Source organism: Theropithecus gelada, chromosome 19 (assembly GCF_003255815.1).
Source record: "Theropithecus gelada isolate Dixy chromosome 19, Tgel_1.0, whole genome shotgun sequence".
NCBI classification, from domain to species: Eukaryota; Metazoa; Chordata; class Mammalia; order Primates; family Cercopithecidae; genus Theropithecus; species Theropithecus gelada.
The window spans coordinates 47466351-47482368 of record NC_037687.1 but is presented as its reverse complement, the minus strand read 5'-3'; the positions used below and the strand labels follow the sequence as shown (position 1 = coordinate 47482368).

Genomic DNA, 16018 nt, shown 5'->3' with positions numbered 1-16018 from the left:
AGAGATGATTCCAGGTGTAAAGAAGAGAATACAAGTGTCCTATTTCCCTTGTTTGGGAGGTGATGTTCACTCTTCAGACCCTCCTTTTGTTAACAGCTCCTCTCCCTGTAGTGCCTTTGTAGTAGACATACTCTTTTAGCTTTTTTTTTTTTCTCAGCAACTGAAGGATTTGCATTGTTCCAAAAAATTTGTTCTATTGTGATCTAGTCTCGGTTTTTTCCCCTAAAATTCTTCAAATCTAAATAATATTTTTGTAAAACCAGCTGCTTGGCATGTTTGCAAAGTAAGCGTAAGTGGTGATGAATGTATGCCAAAATAGGGTCTATGTAGACATCAGATATGTTTGTTTAAATCAACACTCAAATCCACACTGGCCTGTAAGACGTGGATTCCAAATGCAAGTGACTGCCTTAATATTCTTTTAACCTGCCCGGATTTCTTCTGTTTTTGAGACATAAAATATGACCTTCAAGTTTCACCTCACTGCTTTGATTAGTCACACGGTATCCATGTTACTAGCAAGTATGAATTGTGCTGGAGAAAAGGCTGCGGCCTAAGGACTCTTTCAAATGCATGGGCTGCGTCTGAAAGAGTCCCAAGATGCCTGGCAGAGAACCAGCACTGTCCCTGAGGGCTGCCTCTGTCCTCCCCTGCCTGTCTTCCTGTCTGCCCTGTTCCCAGACAGTCAAAGCAGACACACTCAAATGTCTGTCTTCTGCCCATGCAGTCATCACGGCATCTGTCTGACAGGGGCACAGCCTCCATTATGGGAGGGATGGCTGCCCTTGGGATGAATCACAACTGGAGAAATAGTGGCCTGCAGAAACCCTGGGGACACCTCAAGTGACCCTCCATTTTGGCACACAGCACCCCTTATGTGAAGTGTTAAAAAGAAGCTTATCCGTCCTCTTCATCACTCACATACCTGGAAGTGTCCCGCCGCGTGTCCTTGCTGCTGGGGAAAGCCACACCCCGCACAAGGTGTCACTATTGTGCTCCTGGACACAGGGCTTCAGCTCGGAGATTCAGGCTTTCCAAGTATTCTCGGAGGGCTTCTCTGCTTTGAGGGTAAATTGAAAGATGTGGTTGCCTCAGTGGGAGTTGGTTCTTTCTTTTTCAGAGGCTGAAGAGATATCCTCAAGGGAAAACAAAGGGCATTACTCTAGGGGAACACTTAAAATGAGACGGTTCATACCCAAGGAATTGGATTCCTGTGAAGAGTCTTAAAGCCTTAACTAATTTATAAAGTTATTCCACATCTGAAGTTGTGCACTTGTTAATAGAGTTCAGCAGATGTTCATTGAGCACCAGCTGTGTATGGGCACCGCGTGAAGTGTGTGGATGCAGGTGGCACTCCACTGCAGCTGCCTCTCACTGGAGTAACTGCTGGGCTTCGCCTCAGCACAGTTGCCCTCATTCTTCTCTCCCGGATTCTTACTCTCTACTGCATTTTAAGATCTTCAGTGGCTTAGCAAGTTCAGTGGGAAAGGTTTTTTTTAGATTTCTAATTTTAATAATAGAAAATGTTTTATGCTTTCCTATCTTTAGCTCCTAAAAGGAGTAGAGATTGAAGTTTCAGAATGAAACCAAGAGTGTTTAGGGATTAAGTTGCTCTTTATTACAAGGATGTTGTGACATTTGACATGTTGTTAAAGTCAGGGCCCCAGGCTGCAGTAGCCCCAGCCGCCTTCCCTAAGAGCTGGGAGGCATGTCCAGCCTTCCACACCCCAGCTTTTGTGCATTCACCTGTCTGCTGCTCTCCACACTACACCGATGCATTGCATGCCTTATTTTCAAGCAGATTTAAATGCATATATTCATATTTACCCTTCTCTCCTGATAAGGTTTCCTGGATACAAAATTAAAAACTTGAAATTTTTTTTTTTTTTCCTTCTGGTATCTCTTTCAGTAAAAGTCAGGCGGTAGTTTTAAAGGTTTTCTGTGATTGGAAAGCACGTTTACCTCAGCAAGGCCGAATGCAACCACAATCTGTGGTTTCCACCTTGTTTCTTTGTGTCCTTGAATGTTTCATTTTTCGTTCCTGAAAATTTTCTTCTGACATTTTGCAAATAAGATAGACAGATCTATAGATTTGCATATTTTGAGGGATGACATTTTAGCTACTTCACTTTAGGAGATTTTCACTGGAAATAGTCTCTTTCCAGTAATGAAACCTGCGTGTGCAGTATTTTCTCGATGGGTCTGAAAAAATGGACCAACTTTCTTTCACATTTAAGCAAAGCAGAAAGTGAGTGTATATTTTAAATATGATGTAGGCTAAGTTCAGACTTTAAATGCCTATAAGCCTCTTTTCTATTTAATGAATCATTTTATAGTATTTGCGTAATTCTATAAATTTTTGAAGTGTAGATAAAGCAAATGTTCACACATTATATTATAATGCTCAGTTTCCCCATTAGTTCAACAGCAATTAACTTGTTGAAGCTTAGAGCCTCAAAAATAAATGAGATTATTTGTTCAAAATGCCATCAGGTCTTCCTGGAATGACATTTAAATTATATAATGTAAATCCATTTGACCTGTGAGTCCTTGTCATTATTTAGTGACATTTCTTACAGAACAAATTGTGTGCAGGTTGGGCAGCCTGCTATGGAGCTTGGCAGAGAGCTATAAAAACAAATTATCCTTTCATTTTATACATCATTTGTTCAAACATTTGTAAAAATTGCTTTGTTTTTCTATAATAGAGAAATGTCATTCAATGGTTAAAAGCACATTAGCTATTTTAGATACAGACCACAGACTGTATCAGGCAAGAGTGTGTGTGAAGGAAGAGCACCCAGCATTATGTCCATCACTGCGCGTGCTTTCAGCTAAGGACAACGAATCCCTTCTCCCTTTGCCTGCTAAATTTACCACAAAATAGAAAGGACAGTGAATATAAGTATCTTTTTAAGTTTAGAAATGTGTGATTGTTTCTCATTTTGTTCCACTTTGCTTGTAGCTTTTCCTTTGGCATTTGCCTTACGGGTAGAGTGAAGTATTGGAAGTAGCAGTGCTATTTCCCAGGTTTACCACGGAGCTGGCATATCAGACAAGGCCACATGGCACAGAGGAAAGAAGCATCATCCCTACTGTCCTCAGAAGTCAGTCATTTTCAAATAAGTGTTATTTTTTGTTTTATTTTATTCTATTTTATTTTTTAGACTGAATCTCTGTCACCCAGGCTATAGTGCAGTGGCGTGATCTCGGCTCACTGCAACCTTCATCTTGCAGGTTCAAGCGATTCTCCTGCCTCAGCCTCCCATGCAGCTGGGACTACAGGCAGGTGCCACCACACTTGGCTGATTTGTGTATTTTTGGTAGAGATGGGGTTTCACCATGTTGGCTAGGCTGGTCTCGAACTCCTGACCTCAAGCAGTCTACCCATCTCAGCCTCCCAAAGTGTTAGGATTACAGGCGTGAGCTGCTACACCCAGCCAGAAGTATTATTTTTAATTCATCTTATAGGCATGAGGATATGTGTATTTTACTGCTTTAAAATAAAGCCACGTCCTCAGTGAGAGAGTATGTTAACAATCCAGAGGATTGTGGCACTAACACATTAAACAGAGATACTTCTTTTAAACTTTCTGACTTTTGCTAATAAGGCCAGACATTAAGAAAGTCACAACTTAATGAGCTTTATTCCACTTTTTATCTCATTCCCCTGAGCAGCCATGTGTCACTCGCTCTGCTGGTGATGGCCCTGCTATTGCCTTGGGGCTGCATCTGCCAGGGGCGGGGGGTGGGAGCCACTCAAGAGCTCTTAGAGCCTGCCCAGGAGAGAGCATCTTCAGTGACTGCTGTTTCATTTCCAGCTTAGCTGAAGGCCTGCAGTGAGCATTAGTAAATATGTGGTAGACTAGGCTCACTACAGCACTGGGTTATTTTGAAGTGTCTGTCTGTAATGGGACCTGTTAAGTAAGCTTTTTTCTTTTTATGAGATGGAGTTTCGCTCTGTTGGAGTGCAGTGGCACGATCTTGGTTCACTGCAACTTCTGCCTCCCAGGTTCAAGTGATTCTCCCTCCTCAGGCTCCTGAGTAGCTGGCATTACAGGCGCCCACCACCACGCCTGGCTAAGTTTTGTATTTTTAGTAGAGACAGATTTCACCATATTGGCCAGGCTGGTCTCAGACTACTGACCTCAAGTGATCTCCCCATCTTGGCCTCCCAAAGTGCTGGGATTACAGATATGAGCCACCACACCTGGCCTAAGTAAGCTTCTTGAAGGCAGGTTGTCATACCGTGTTTGCGAGCCCAGCACGTAGTAGACCCTCGGCAATATTGTTTGAATAAAGAAAGAACTTCATAACTCCCTAGAGGGCAGTTTAGGACTTTGGGCATTTAAGCCTTTGTGAACTCTAATTCATCCAAGGCCTATGATTATAGTCCAGGAGGCAGGCTGAAACCTTGTTCGTTAGCTGTGGCTGGATAACAAGGCCTGTCATCTTATCTCTGCTGTGATTATAAAATGCATGCTACACATAGCTTTGTGCATCTTCTTGGTGCTGAAGCTACACAGAGATTCCTATTATACATTCAAAACGGTGATGGTGAGACAGTCTTGTGATTGGAATGGATGTTGTAAGCTCAGCTGCCGGGTTTGTCTTTTGTGTAGAAGGCCAGCTTGGCACTGTTCAGGCAGTAAGACTACAAACCAGGATCACTCACCCCTGATAGCTCTCGCCTCCACCTCCTGCTCTGCCATGCGTGGAAACCAGACTCATGTTCTTTCTGCATCTTAAATCTGTCTAGTTCAGAGGACCAAAGACAGCCACTTTTTGGCACGGGTGTGTCAAGTTATCGTATCATTGATTGCTGTGGAATGGCTCGTGCCAGTTGAGAGTATTCAAAGGAAAGAAGCCTGGCTTGGAAAAATGGTGGCACTTTTAAAAATTAGTATTTGTGCGTACTTGTTTCCTTTAGCATTACACTCTAGGTGAGGGTAGCACAGTACACAAGGCCCAGAGTAAGTGTTTAGTAAGTGTCAGTTGAATTAAACTGAATTTCAGTAAAACCTTTCACTAAGGAATTCTGGGCACCTTCATTGCATTTTCATTGAAACCCTCTTATTCCTCTGACCACGTGGGACAAAATGTGAGACAGTCCCTGTAATTTGTTGGTACGGAGGACAGAGCTAACATCTATTTGTTCTTGTGTTCCTGGGTCTGTCAGAATGACAAGCTCTCAAGTGCAGCCAAGCTCACATGAAACTTTTTTCCTGCTGGAATCCGCATTCTAGACTCTGGCATGGGAGAGGGGATGCATATTATGTGTCATTATGTATGCTCATTGCCATTCCAGCCACTTTTTTTCCTCACTTAAGAACGCTTATTGGAATGCGAGTGAATGAGAGTGTCATTGTTAGAAAGAAAATCTTGAATTTTTCAAAAGTGAACTATTTGTAAATGTCACAACTTGAATTGTAGGATGTCTTACTTGTAGACATCCAAGGCCTCTGTTGGATGGCGTTCACGCTGGAGTCTTAGCACTGAGTTGGAATAAATAAAACATCCTGGTGGGATGTATGAATGTGATGAGGCTTCTCTTAGAAACCGCAGCACCAGAGCTAGTTGCGTGCCCTGCTCCAAAACCATGGAGAACAGCCTGCCGTGGCTTTTTCTGCAAAGGATGTTGAATTTTAATGATTTTAAATAAACTCCTCACAACCATCTTCCTCATTTTAGTTCAGTCCAGCAGGCACAGACTCCTCTCAACACAAGAAGGATAAACGCATCCCGCAGTGTCCTCAGTGGGCCTCTGTGGGAAATTCTGCACTCAGGAGAATCCCTGGAAGAGAGCTCTTAGGGCCTCCTGAGAAATTAACTCCTTGACCGCTTGCAAGCGACCCTCAGATTTCAGGAAAAAAAAAAAAAAAAAAAAGGAAAGGAATTAAATCAGCTACTATGATTCCTTTTTTCCAGGGAGGAAAAAGGAAAAATGCTTTCCCGGTATTCTGGGAGTCTTTTCTTGGTCCTTAGTCCCTGCCCCTCACACCCATGGGAGGCGGAGAATCGTAGTGTGGTGGGAGCTAGAAAGCGAGTTTGTGCCATAATACTAGGGTGCCCTGTGTTCCTTAAACTGCATATAGTTTCTCATAATCAGGACTAAAGAAAAGTTATGTGTAAAATATTTGCGTTTTCACATCGGAAGTATTGTGTATCCCCCATATTGAGTAATAAGATATTGGCTATTTCAGAATCTTGTTTCCATGGGTTTTTTTTGTTTGTTTGTTCGTTTGTTTGTTTTGAGACGGAGTCTCGCTCTGTCGCCCAGGCTGGAGTGCAGTGGCTGGATCTCAGCTCACTGCAAGCTCCACCTCCCGAGTTTACGCCATTCTCCTGCCTCAGCCTCTCAAGTAGCTGGGACTACAGGCGCCTGCCACCACGCCCGGCTAGTTTTTTGTATTTTTTTAGTAGAAACAGGTTTCACCGGGTTAGCCAGGATGGTCTCGATCTCCTGACCTCGTGATCCACCCGTCTCGACCTCCCAAAGTGCTGGGATTACAGGCTTGAGCCACCGCGCCCGGCCCCATGTTTTTTGTTATTGCTGCTAATTCTGTTTTTATTTTTGGTAGTATCTGTGATTTTTTTCCTTATTGCTTTTTTAAGCAAAAACCCTTGGAATTGACATATTATCACCTGCAGTTTCTGGCTTGATTTGTTATATGTTGCTTTAGGTAGCCCTTTTGTTAGGTTGGATACACAAGCAGTGGCAGTCTTTTAGGTTATTTTTGTTAGACTCTGCCCCTCTGGAACAACAGCAAGAGAGGATTGTGGGTCTTGGTCTAGAAGTCTGAACTCAAAAGCTACACTGCCTGCCTTCTAAGACAATTCCTTATAAAAGTAAACCTAGCAAAACAGTAAGAGGCTTCCCCACTGCTATTCTGGTGAACAGTCAAAAACAGATACAAAACGTTGTTGTAAAAAATGTGGGACTGGTGCAAAAGTAATTGAGGTTTCTACCATTGAAAGTAATGGCAAAAACCGCAATTACTTTTGCACTCACTGGTTTGAGTGGAAGTCAAAACCCAAGCAAACTCCCGTTTTTGTTTTTGTTTTTCCCTGATTCGTAACTCTTTGTAACATAGCTGGATTCTTCTGAAAGAGTTTGATATTGTCTTCTTTGTTGTCTTTAAGGACCTCTTAACAGTGGGGTTAATTCAGACTCTAAAATCTTTCAGCTCTAACACTCCAAGAAAGGCTGTGTTTGCGGGAAGCATGCAGTTGCTGGCCGGAGTCAAGCTGTGCACGGGAAGGACCCTAACCAACCACCCGCACTACGAAGACAGCAGCCTGAGAGAGCGGACCAGAGCGGTGAGGGTTCCCTGTGCCTCCCCTCGCTTCTTGTGGCCAGCCATGGGCTGCATGTCCCTACGTGTGGTAAAGATGGGGCTGAATGCTGCACCCTCCAGCATTAGGTTAGGAGGGTGTGTTAGTCTGTTTTCACGCTACTGATAAAGGCATACCCAACACTGGGCAATTTACAGAAGAAAGAGAGGTTTAATGGACTTACAGTTCCACATGGCTGGGGAGGCCTCACAATCACGGCAGAAGGCAAGGAAGAGCAAGTCATGTCATACATGGATAGCAGCAGGCAAAGAGAGAGCTTGTGTAGGGAAACTCCCCCTTATAAAACCATCAGATCTCGTGAGATTTATTCACTACCACGAGAACAGCACGGGAAAGACTTGCCCCCATGATTCAGTTACCTCCCACTGGGTCCCTCCCACAAGGGAGGGGAAGGAAAAGGAGTTGAGGCATACTGGTCACATTTCTTATGGACCATTCTGAAGTCTGGGGTTTTTGTTTTTTAATAGATAATAATAGTCTCATAGTTCAAAATTCAGAACATACAAAAGGAAATATAGTGAAAAGTGCCTCTCCCATTATTGCAGTTCTTAGTTCCCCTCCTAGGAGGCAGATAATGTTAGCAGTTTCTTGTGTCTCCTTCCACAGGTATTTCATGCGTATACAAATATGGTGGGGGAGGGTGGTGCTCCTTTCTCCATTTTAACAAAAGAAGTGGCATTCTACATTCTGCTTCTTCGGCACTTAATGTGTTTTGGAAATCATTCTATATTCAGTATATTAACAGCTTCCTTGTTATTTTTAAAGCTGCTTAATATTTTATATGGCTATGGCATATTTTATTTAGCCATTTCTGCTGTTTCCCTGTCTTTTGTGATTATATGAACAATGCTGCAGATAAATTTGTCTGCACATCACTCTTTCCAGACACAGTGTCTGTCTGTACAGCAGATTCTTGGATGTGGAAGTGGTGGGTCAGGGTTGTTGGCATCTGTAATGTAGATCGAAAGATTTATCAAGTCCTCTCTATACAGGTCATATTTGTTTACATTCAAGTCAGCAGTGCAGGAGGGTGCCTGTGTCCCTTCATCCCCACCAATCAGGTTTCAAACTCATAAATGTTTCCTAATGTCACTTTTTCATGTTGGCATTTGGAAAGTTGTTGAAAAAGTCTTGTTTTGAGGTGCTATTTGACTAGCCTGAAAGCAGATGATTTTTACTAAATCTCCTGTTTTGTGTAAGAATCATTTGAATTTAGACTCCTGCTAAAATAGGAATTTTTTGATGGGCTCAAATGTTCCGGATAGTTCCAAATTAACTAGGAGGATGCAGGAAAGGGGCTCCCTGGTTTTCCAGACACCAAGTTCATCCGGGGTGGCCTCTACTGCTTGAACTGGAGACTGCAGAAAAGACAGGTCAAGTGCACAGAGCGTCCTTCTGGGCATCTCCTTTCCTGTCTTGGTACTAGGGTTAGACCCCACACGCTGAAATCCTGAAGGCCCTACGGCTCTTCATCATGACCCTGGAATCCTTGGAATGCCTTCAGTCCGAGACCTGGTGCGGGATTGTAGGACAACGCAGTTGTCACAGTAATAGCATCCTACCTCCCTACCATTTCACCCATCCGTGTGGACACATCAAGTTAGACCCTTAAGCCCAAATCAGAAATCTAGCATCGAAATCAGGGTGCAAAAAAGGAGGCAGTGCCTCTCTTCATGAACCCCCACATTCAACACCTCACAAAGTCTGTTTCCATTCAAGCCTTAGAATCTAGGACGCTCAGTTTGCATCCATCCACTAAGGGTGTGTGGCACTGGTATGAACGTGAAGGGGGCCTCCTGTGGCATTGCCCACGGTGTGCTGCAAGTGGCTCTCACCCCCAGGATGGGCGAGAGGGAGAGGAGCAGGGGGGTCTCTCAGTTAGCCAAGATGCAGTGTAGCAGGTAAAGCAGCCTGTGCTACCCCAGCCTAGAAGCAGGGACCTTACAGGGGTCCTTCTCCCCACCTACCCGTATCAGAAGCTGGGGCTCTGCCTTACTGGGACGTGTGTCCCCCAGACTGTCCCATCGCTCTTAATGGGCCATTTTAGTCCAGGGGTCCCCTTTTTAAAAGTAGAGACTATATCTTATTTACTCAGCCCTGTCATTTACCTTGGAACAGCGCCTACTAATGAATATAGTCCTAACTTGAAGTAATACATTCTGAATCCAGATGTGTTCTTCCTGGCTCACTCTCTTCCCAAGGCCGAGCACTCACAGTGTTTTGGGAACTTCCATGCACACACTCCAGGCCTGCAGATGAGCGCGTGCAGCATGGCCTCGGCTGGAGAGAGCACCTTGGGTGTTAGGTCTTAGACTCAGCCCTGTGAAAGGCTACATCACATAGTGAACTCCCTGGCAATTGAGTAGCATTTGCCACGTTGCATTTTTATCTCTTTTTGAAGGTTTATCAGATATATGCCAAGAGGGCACCAGAGGAAGTGCATGCCCTCCTAAGGTCCTTTGGCACCGACTACGTAATCCTGGAAGACAGCATCTGCTACGAGCGGAGGCACCACCGGGGCTGCCGACTCCGGGACCTGCTGGACATTGCCAACGGCCACGTGAGCCTGCTGCCTCTCCCTGTGTGGGGTTCCCCTGCCCCTCCTGCTCTCTCCCACTGAGTGTCCTGTGTCCACTGGTGCATTTCCACAGGCCGGCTTTCAGAGGCTAAGTTGCACTCCAGGGCAGGACTCTGATTTGAATCATAAGAATGTGCATCTTTTTATCTTTTATGTCTAGTTGAATTACGCTACAAATCAAGTATTCACTTTTTCTCTTGCTTCCTGCAGAACGCCTCTCTTGGCACTTTAGTGACTGCCACTGGGGCTGGGCAAGGAAGAGGTGAGAGGGGAGCCCTGGGTCCCCCGTGTCACACCAAACAGAGCAGCTCTGCCTTCAGCTCATTTGTATGATAGGGCTCTGCATAAAATGTATCTGTTAAGGATTTTGCTGCTATAAACAAAACCTCAGCCTTTAAACCCACTGCTCCAACGCTTCGTATTGGCTAGCCATTGCATGGCAGGGGTGGTGGGGCCCTCCTGCCCTCCGGTCTAGGTGGTGGATTCCCCCTGCCCCTCCTGCTGTCTCCCACTGAGTGTCCTGTGTCCTCTGGTGAGTTTCCACAGGCCGGCTTTCAGAGGCTAAGCTGCACTCCAGAGCAGAAAAGCAGTCAGCCGCTTATCCCCTCTCCCTTCTGAGGAAAGTGTTCTTGGAGCTATGCCAGGTCTCAGTAGAGCAAACATTTTTACCCTTTAGAGGTGTGAGGTGTGCTGTAATTAATGGTATGAAAGCCAATAGATATTTGTAAACAAGTTGTACAAAGTGACAAACCTAGCCTAAATTTGAAAAAAAAAAAAAATTCTTAACTGTACAAAATTTGAAATTCAGATTTTTGCCTGAGGAGAATCATAGTTCATAATTGTCTTGAGTTCAGAGGTGGTCAGACCAAAGACATCCATTTGTTTTGATTTGAGTGTGACTTTTTCAGGTTATTTCAGGTTATTTATTTTTTTTGGAGACAGGGTCTCACTCTGTCACTCAAGACTGGAGTGCAGTGGCACGATCTTGGCTTACTGCAGCCTCAACCTTCCAGGCTCAAGGGATCTTCCTACTTCAGCCTTCCAAGTAGCTGGAACCACAGGCATACATCACCATACCCAGCTAATTTTGTTTATCTTTTGTAAAGATGGGGTCTGGCTGTGTTGCCCAGATGGGTCTCAGACTCCTGATCCAAGCGATCCTCCTGCCTCAGCCTCCCAAAGTGCTGGGATTTCAGGCATGAGCCACCGCACCTGGCCGAAGTGTGACTTTTTCTGATGAATTAGAGAGCTTTCTCTGATCACAGTAGTTCTCTGTATTTCATTTCTGTGAGAGAGACAGTATAGTATGTTCCTAAGAGCAAGCAGACCTGAGTTCTAGTTCTGGCTTTCCCATTAATGGGATCATCGTGTGACGCTGCACTCTCCTTCTCAGCCGTGGTCTGCACTTCTGAAGGGGGAAAAGGATGGGCCAGATGATCTCCAAGTGCCCATGGACATTGAAATAATATAATTTAATTTCACTCACATACCATTCTTAAACCCAATACCCATTCCTGCTCCTACTATCTTTCGTAAGTAGGATTTTCCCCCAAAATTGTATTTGGGTTTGTTTTGGTTTTAGATGATGGATGGCCCAGGAGAGAATGATCCTGATTTGAAACCTGCAGACCACCCTCGCTTCTGTGAAGAGATCAAAAGAAACCTGCCTCCCTACGTGGCCCACTTCACCAGAGTGTTCCAGAACAAAACCTTCCACGTTTACAAGCTGTCCAGAAACAAATAGCACAGATTTCTGCCCAGTGTCTATTTTTGATACAGTGAAACTGCATCATGATGAAACTCGGTAGATGACGTTTCCTATGTAAGTAGGTAGCCCAAACCTTCAAGCTGTGATATGAGTAAGTTCTACAGTTGTTTACACAAACATTGCCATCTTTGAAAGCATCTTCTACAAGCGGAAGTCTTTTTTGTTGTGTGTCTATCTTTCTCATTAATTTTCTTTAGCCTAAATGTTGACAACTTTCTAAGAGTGACCTAAAATTATGTTGGAGAGAATGATGTGTGTTCCATGGATACCTGGATAGGCACATGCCATGTTGGAAGATGAGCACCTGCTCAGGATTTGAAATACTTTTAATTTTCAGGTGGCTTAAAACAGCTATGATTGAATCAACTAGAAATGATGATCGGCTTATTTAATATGATTTCACTGGTGAAGACTAATTGGTAGCTTTCTAAAAAGCTCTTTAGTGTCCTGTTTTATCTTAAAATGTTATAATATTTTCCAATTGTCATGCTTTTAACATTAACAAAAAAAATCATATTAGGGCTTTGTATCAAACATTTTGTTATACTCTGTCTGAAATGTAATGTGGAGTACTTCAGCACTATGTGTCATGTATTTGTGTGTGTGTGTGCGTGTGCACGCATGTGTTTGAATGCTGGGCACAGAAAAGTGTTACAAGTTCCATATTGTAAGTCCTTAAAGGGGCAGAAATGTATGTAGCCAAGTAGAATTTATTACATTTTAGTGTTATTATTTTAAAACTTACTGATACTCTAACCTCTCCTGCAAGTAATAGTTTTGCTTTATTTCTTACTCATTTCAATTTATTGGGTTTGCAAAATTTTGTAAACTTTTTGTGTTTTTAGCCTTTGTATTTTTTACAGCCTAGAATCTTGCAAAGTCTGAATATTTTTTAAATGTTCTATCTTAACTAGTTCACTAATACAGTATTTTTAGCAGACAGCATTTTCAGACAGCATTTTCATACCAAGTTTGACTTGTGGTCTCCAATCTTACTGAGAGGGCCCTGGTAGTGTAATTCTTTTCCTTACTAAAAGGTAACCAAGTGCCTCTAAGTCATGCTTATTTGTAAACAACAAAGAAGAATATATGTACTTGCTCAAAATTTTTTTGGTAATTGCTTATATAATTAATTTCTAATGAAGAGGATATGTAAAAGTTGCTAGTAAGAACATATTATGCATTTAATTAAATCAAGATGGCTAATGGAATTAACTTTCTCCCCTGTTCTTGCCAGGTGGAAATGATTTAAGCATTTCTGCTTGCAGTTGTGTTGAAGTAAATTACCATAGACATCAAGATGGCTACATCACATTTTCAAATGATTTTATATTCAATTACTACTTATTAAGCAGCATTCAAAAAGTCTTGTACACTGTCATGTTGGACGCAAGCAGACTCAGCTTTTATCAAAACTTGTTTAAATAAAAAATTGACAGTAGCTGGGTTATTAAATTATGCAACTGAAACTCCTGAATTATACCTTTTTTGTATCCCTTAATACGATTGGAGACCACTGCAGTTTAGGATAATACAGTAATAAAACGTTTTAATCAGTACTGAAACTTAATAATTAAGCCAATAATGATGCATGCCTGTTGTAGCTGACAGCATGGGTCAGTACATCCTTCAGCGAGTGCCTTACTCTAATTGAAACCAAGCACACGTAAGGTACAATATGTTAGACTCTGTGGTTTTGTTTTCAAAATCCTCTGTTACGGCTATATTTAAATTTGTTTTAAGTATTCCTGTATGTATTCATCTAAGCATTTGGGCATTTGGAGTCTTAATATACAAGAAACATGCACTTAAATTTGTATGCTTATCACCGCAATGATGGCAAACAGTGATTTTTTTTCTTTTTCATAGTTTAGGTGTCATTGTTGCCAGCACCTTTAGTGCTCAGTCTTCAGTGAAAAATATAAAGTGCCAAAAAAATCTTGCAAGACAGAATCCATACTTAACACTCTTTCCAAGACACTGTGACCATGTACAGTAGAAGTTTTTATTTCCTGATGACCAAATCTATCAACGAATCATGTTATTAATAAATATTTTTAGCACTTGTCAGTATTCTCCAATGTGACCTTCTCACTGGAGTACACAGAAGGAAAGCAAAGAAGAGCATCTGACTTCTGGCTCTGGCTTACAGCCTCTCCACCAGGCCGAACGAAGCAAGAGACCCACGGCGGCAGCTCCCTGCCACTCAGACCTGGGTGGTGATAGCCTCAAAGAATGGCTCTGTTTTCTGTTGATAGAAAACCCACTTGATTTTGCTTCTGAGTTAGCAATCAGAAGACCCTCTAAGTACAATAGAAGTGCTCTTAACGGACTCTGCCTATGTGACTCCCAGGCCCCGGAGTCTCCATCTCTCTCGTAAGCCACCTGCCCCAGCACAGCTGGAGGCTGCTCTCTAGTGTTCTCAGTGCTCCGGCTCCCTCCCTTGAGTTGTGCGCCCGTCCCAAACTACTACATGCAAGCTCTGCTTCCTCTTGTAAGTACACAACTCAGTTAAGTATTTACGTACACGTAGAAAATACGGGTGTGAAAAGAAAGAGCTTTCTGCAAAAATTAAGTTGAATGCTTTGGTAAGAAGTGATAAAGGCTAGTTGCCAATAAAAGTCGCTTTTAAATTAGGTGTGGCTGGGAAAATTATAAGATATTGGGGAAAATACACAAATCAAGAAAATTTCTGAGATTAGATTGCTTCATAGATTTATTTAAGTACTCATCCCACCTTTTAAAACTCTAAACCGAGAAGAAGGGACCCAAATCATGTTATCGGTGTGATTTATGTGAGAAGTAGAACTATAGTCATTGGACCCTTAGGCAAAGGAAAAACTCATGTCTTTATATCAGAAGATCAGCAAACGAATGTACAGTTGCACAGTTGAGGTTATGATTCCCTACTTTAACCTACTTACTTTATTAAATGACCAACTACTGATACTGATCACAGTAGTTATTAGAGATTCTAATTCAGTTGGAAGGTTCTAATCACTTTATTACAGGCATTTGAAAAATAGGGATTCATTTCAAGTATATTAGCCAGGAGCATAGTTAGATGTTACCCAGGCCGTTTGTCATCGTGTTAATGGTGATTTTCCTGACCCTTGTGAGATCAGCGTGACAGGAGTGTGTGTGTTTGTGTTGGTGTGGGTGTGTGTTTTTGGTTGGATGCTGCCAGGTGGCAAAGGCATATATAAATACATCATCCGATCTGCATCTTTATTCCACGATTAAAAGTAAAAATGTCTATTCTGATTCTATATTAATTTTGTCTAAGATGTAAAAATTTTAGTTCCTCTTTGGCCAAAACCTACCTAAATTAATGTACAGATATTTGGTTTTTAAAATTTAACTCAAATCTCAAAATCAATGAAGTGTTATCAGATCCTGTATCTTGGTTAATATGCTCCCAAATACTTTAAACATGGCAGCCTTTTGGCCTAAGAGAGTGTTTGTCTGTTCTTAGAAAAAAGCTTTTGAGATGAGAGAATGTCTTTCTTTCTTGTGGCAATTGGTTTTCTGTTTTTAACACCCTTTGGGTAAAATCTTACAAAGAGCTTTTATAATTTGTTTTACTGAATTGTATGGAGATTGTATACTAAGTAAAGCTCTTTTAAATTGCATGAGTGTCTTGCATTTCTTTGAAGGTCAAAGCCCAAGGAACCTGCTTGTTGAAGTGCATTAAATATTTGCTAAATAGAGTAAATCACTAAAGATGGGTGTGTCAGGATCTTAATTGTAACTGTTATTGTTGAGGGTGTTTATTTTTTCACATGGATTTTGGTTTGACATCTGCTTATTTGTTTCCCTTGAATTCCAAGGTTATAGTTTAGATTTATAAAGAGAAGACTACTATCAGCAGAATTTATCCTTGAAGGGCTAAATGCTATTTATTTTGACCTCAAGAACAGTTTCTACTTAATTAAATTCTGAGTCTTTAGTAGTTCAGGAAGATGGGTGGTAGTGCACCTGCTTGGTTAGAGTATATAGATAACAAATGTGTTGGACTGTTACGTTCAAAGCGGAAGTTGAAATTTCAAGCAAAAATGGTCAGAAAGACAAAATGGAAAAAAACCGGCAGTGAGATCTCAAATATTCTGTACTGACAGGTGGTGCCTAGCAAAATAAGAATAATAGTATAGATAAGCAAGAGATGTGGGATATGAATGAACTGAACATGGAATGGGCTGACATGGACACCAGGCACTTGACAGATGAAATGCTTTTTTTTTTTCTGCCCCTCCTTTCAGATAAGGTGTCTGAAACTCATTTCATAAACCTTTTCATTATTATTTAGAAGTTTGCTT

General features: G+C 42.1%; 1 protein-coding gene across 2 annotated transcripts in view; it reads left to right on the top strand.

Moving 5' to 3' along the window:
• Positions 1–15335, top strand: part of DPY19L3 (dpy-19 like C-mannosyltransferase 3) — an 80841-nt gene extending 65506 nt beyond the window's left edge. Inside the window, exons 17-19 of one of the 2 annotated variants that reach the window (XM_025368679.1) lie at positions 7188–7320; positions 9758–9916; positions 11517–15335. In XM_025368679.1, coding sequence (XP_025224464.1) covers positions 7188–7320; positions 9758–9916; positions 11517–11678 — 454 coding nt within the window. In that variant the 3' untranslated portion in view covers positions 11679–15335. The remainder of the gene's footprint in view (positions 1–7187; positions 7321–9757; positions 9917–11516) is intronic. The other variant, XM_025368680.1, reaches the window with a different exon arrangement.
• The last annotated feature ends 683 nt before the right edge of the window (positions 15336–16018 follow it).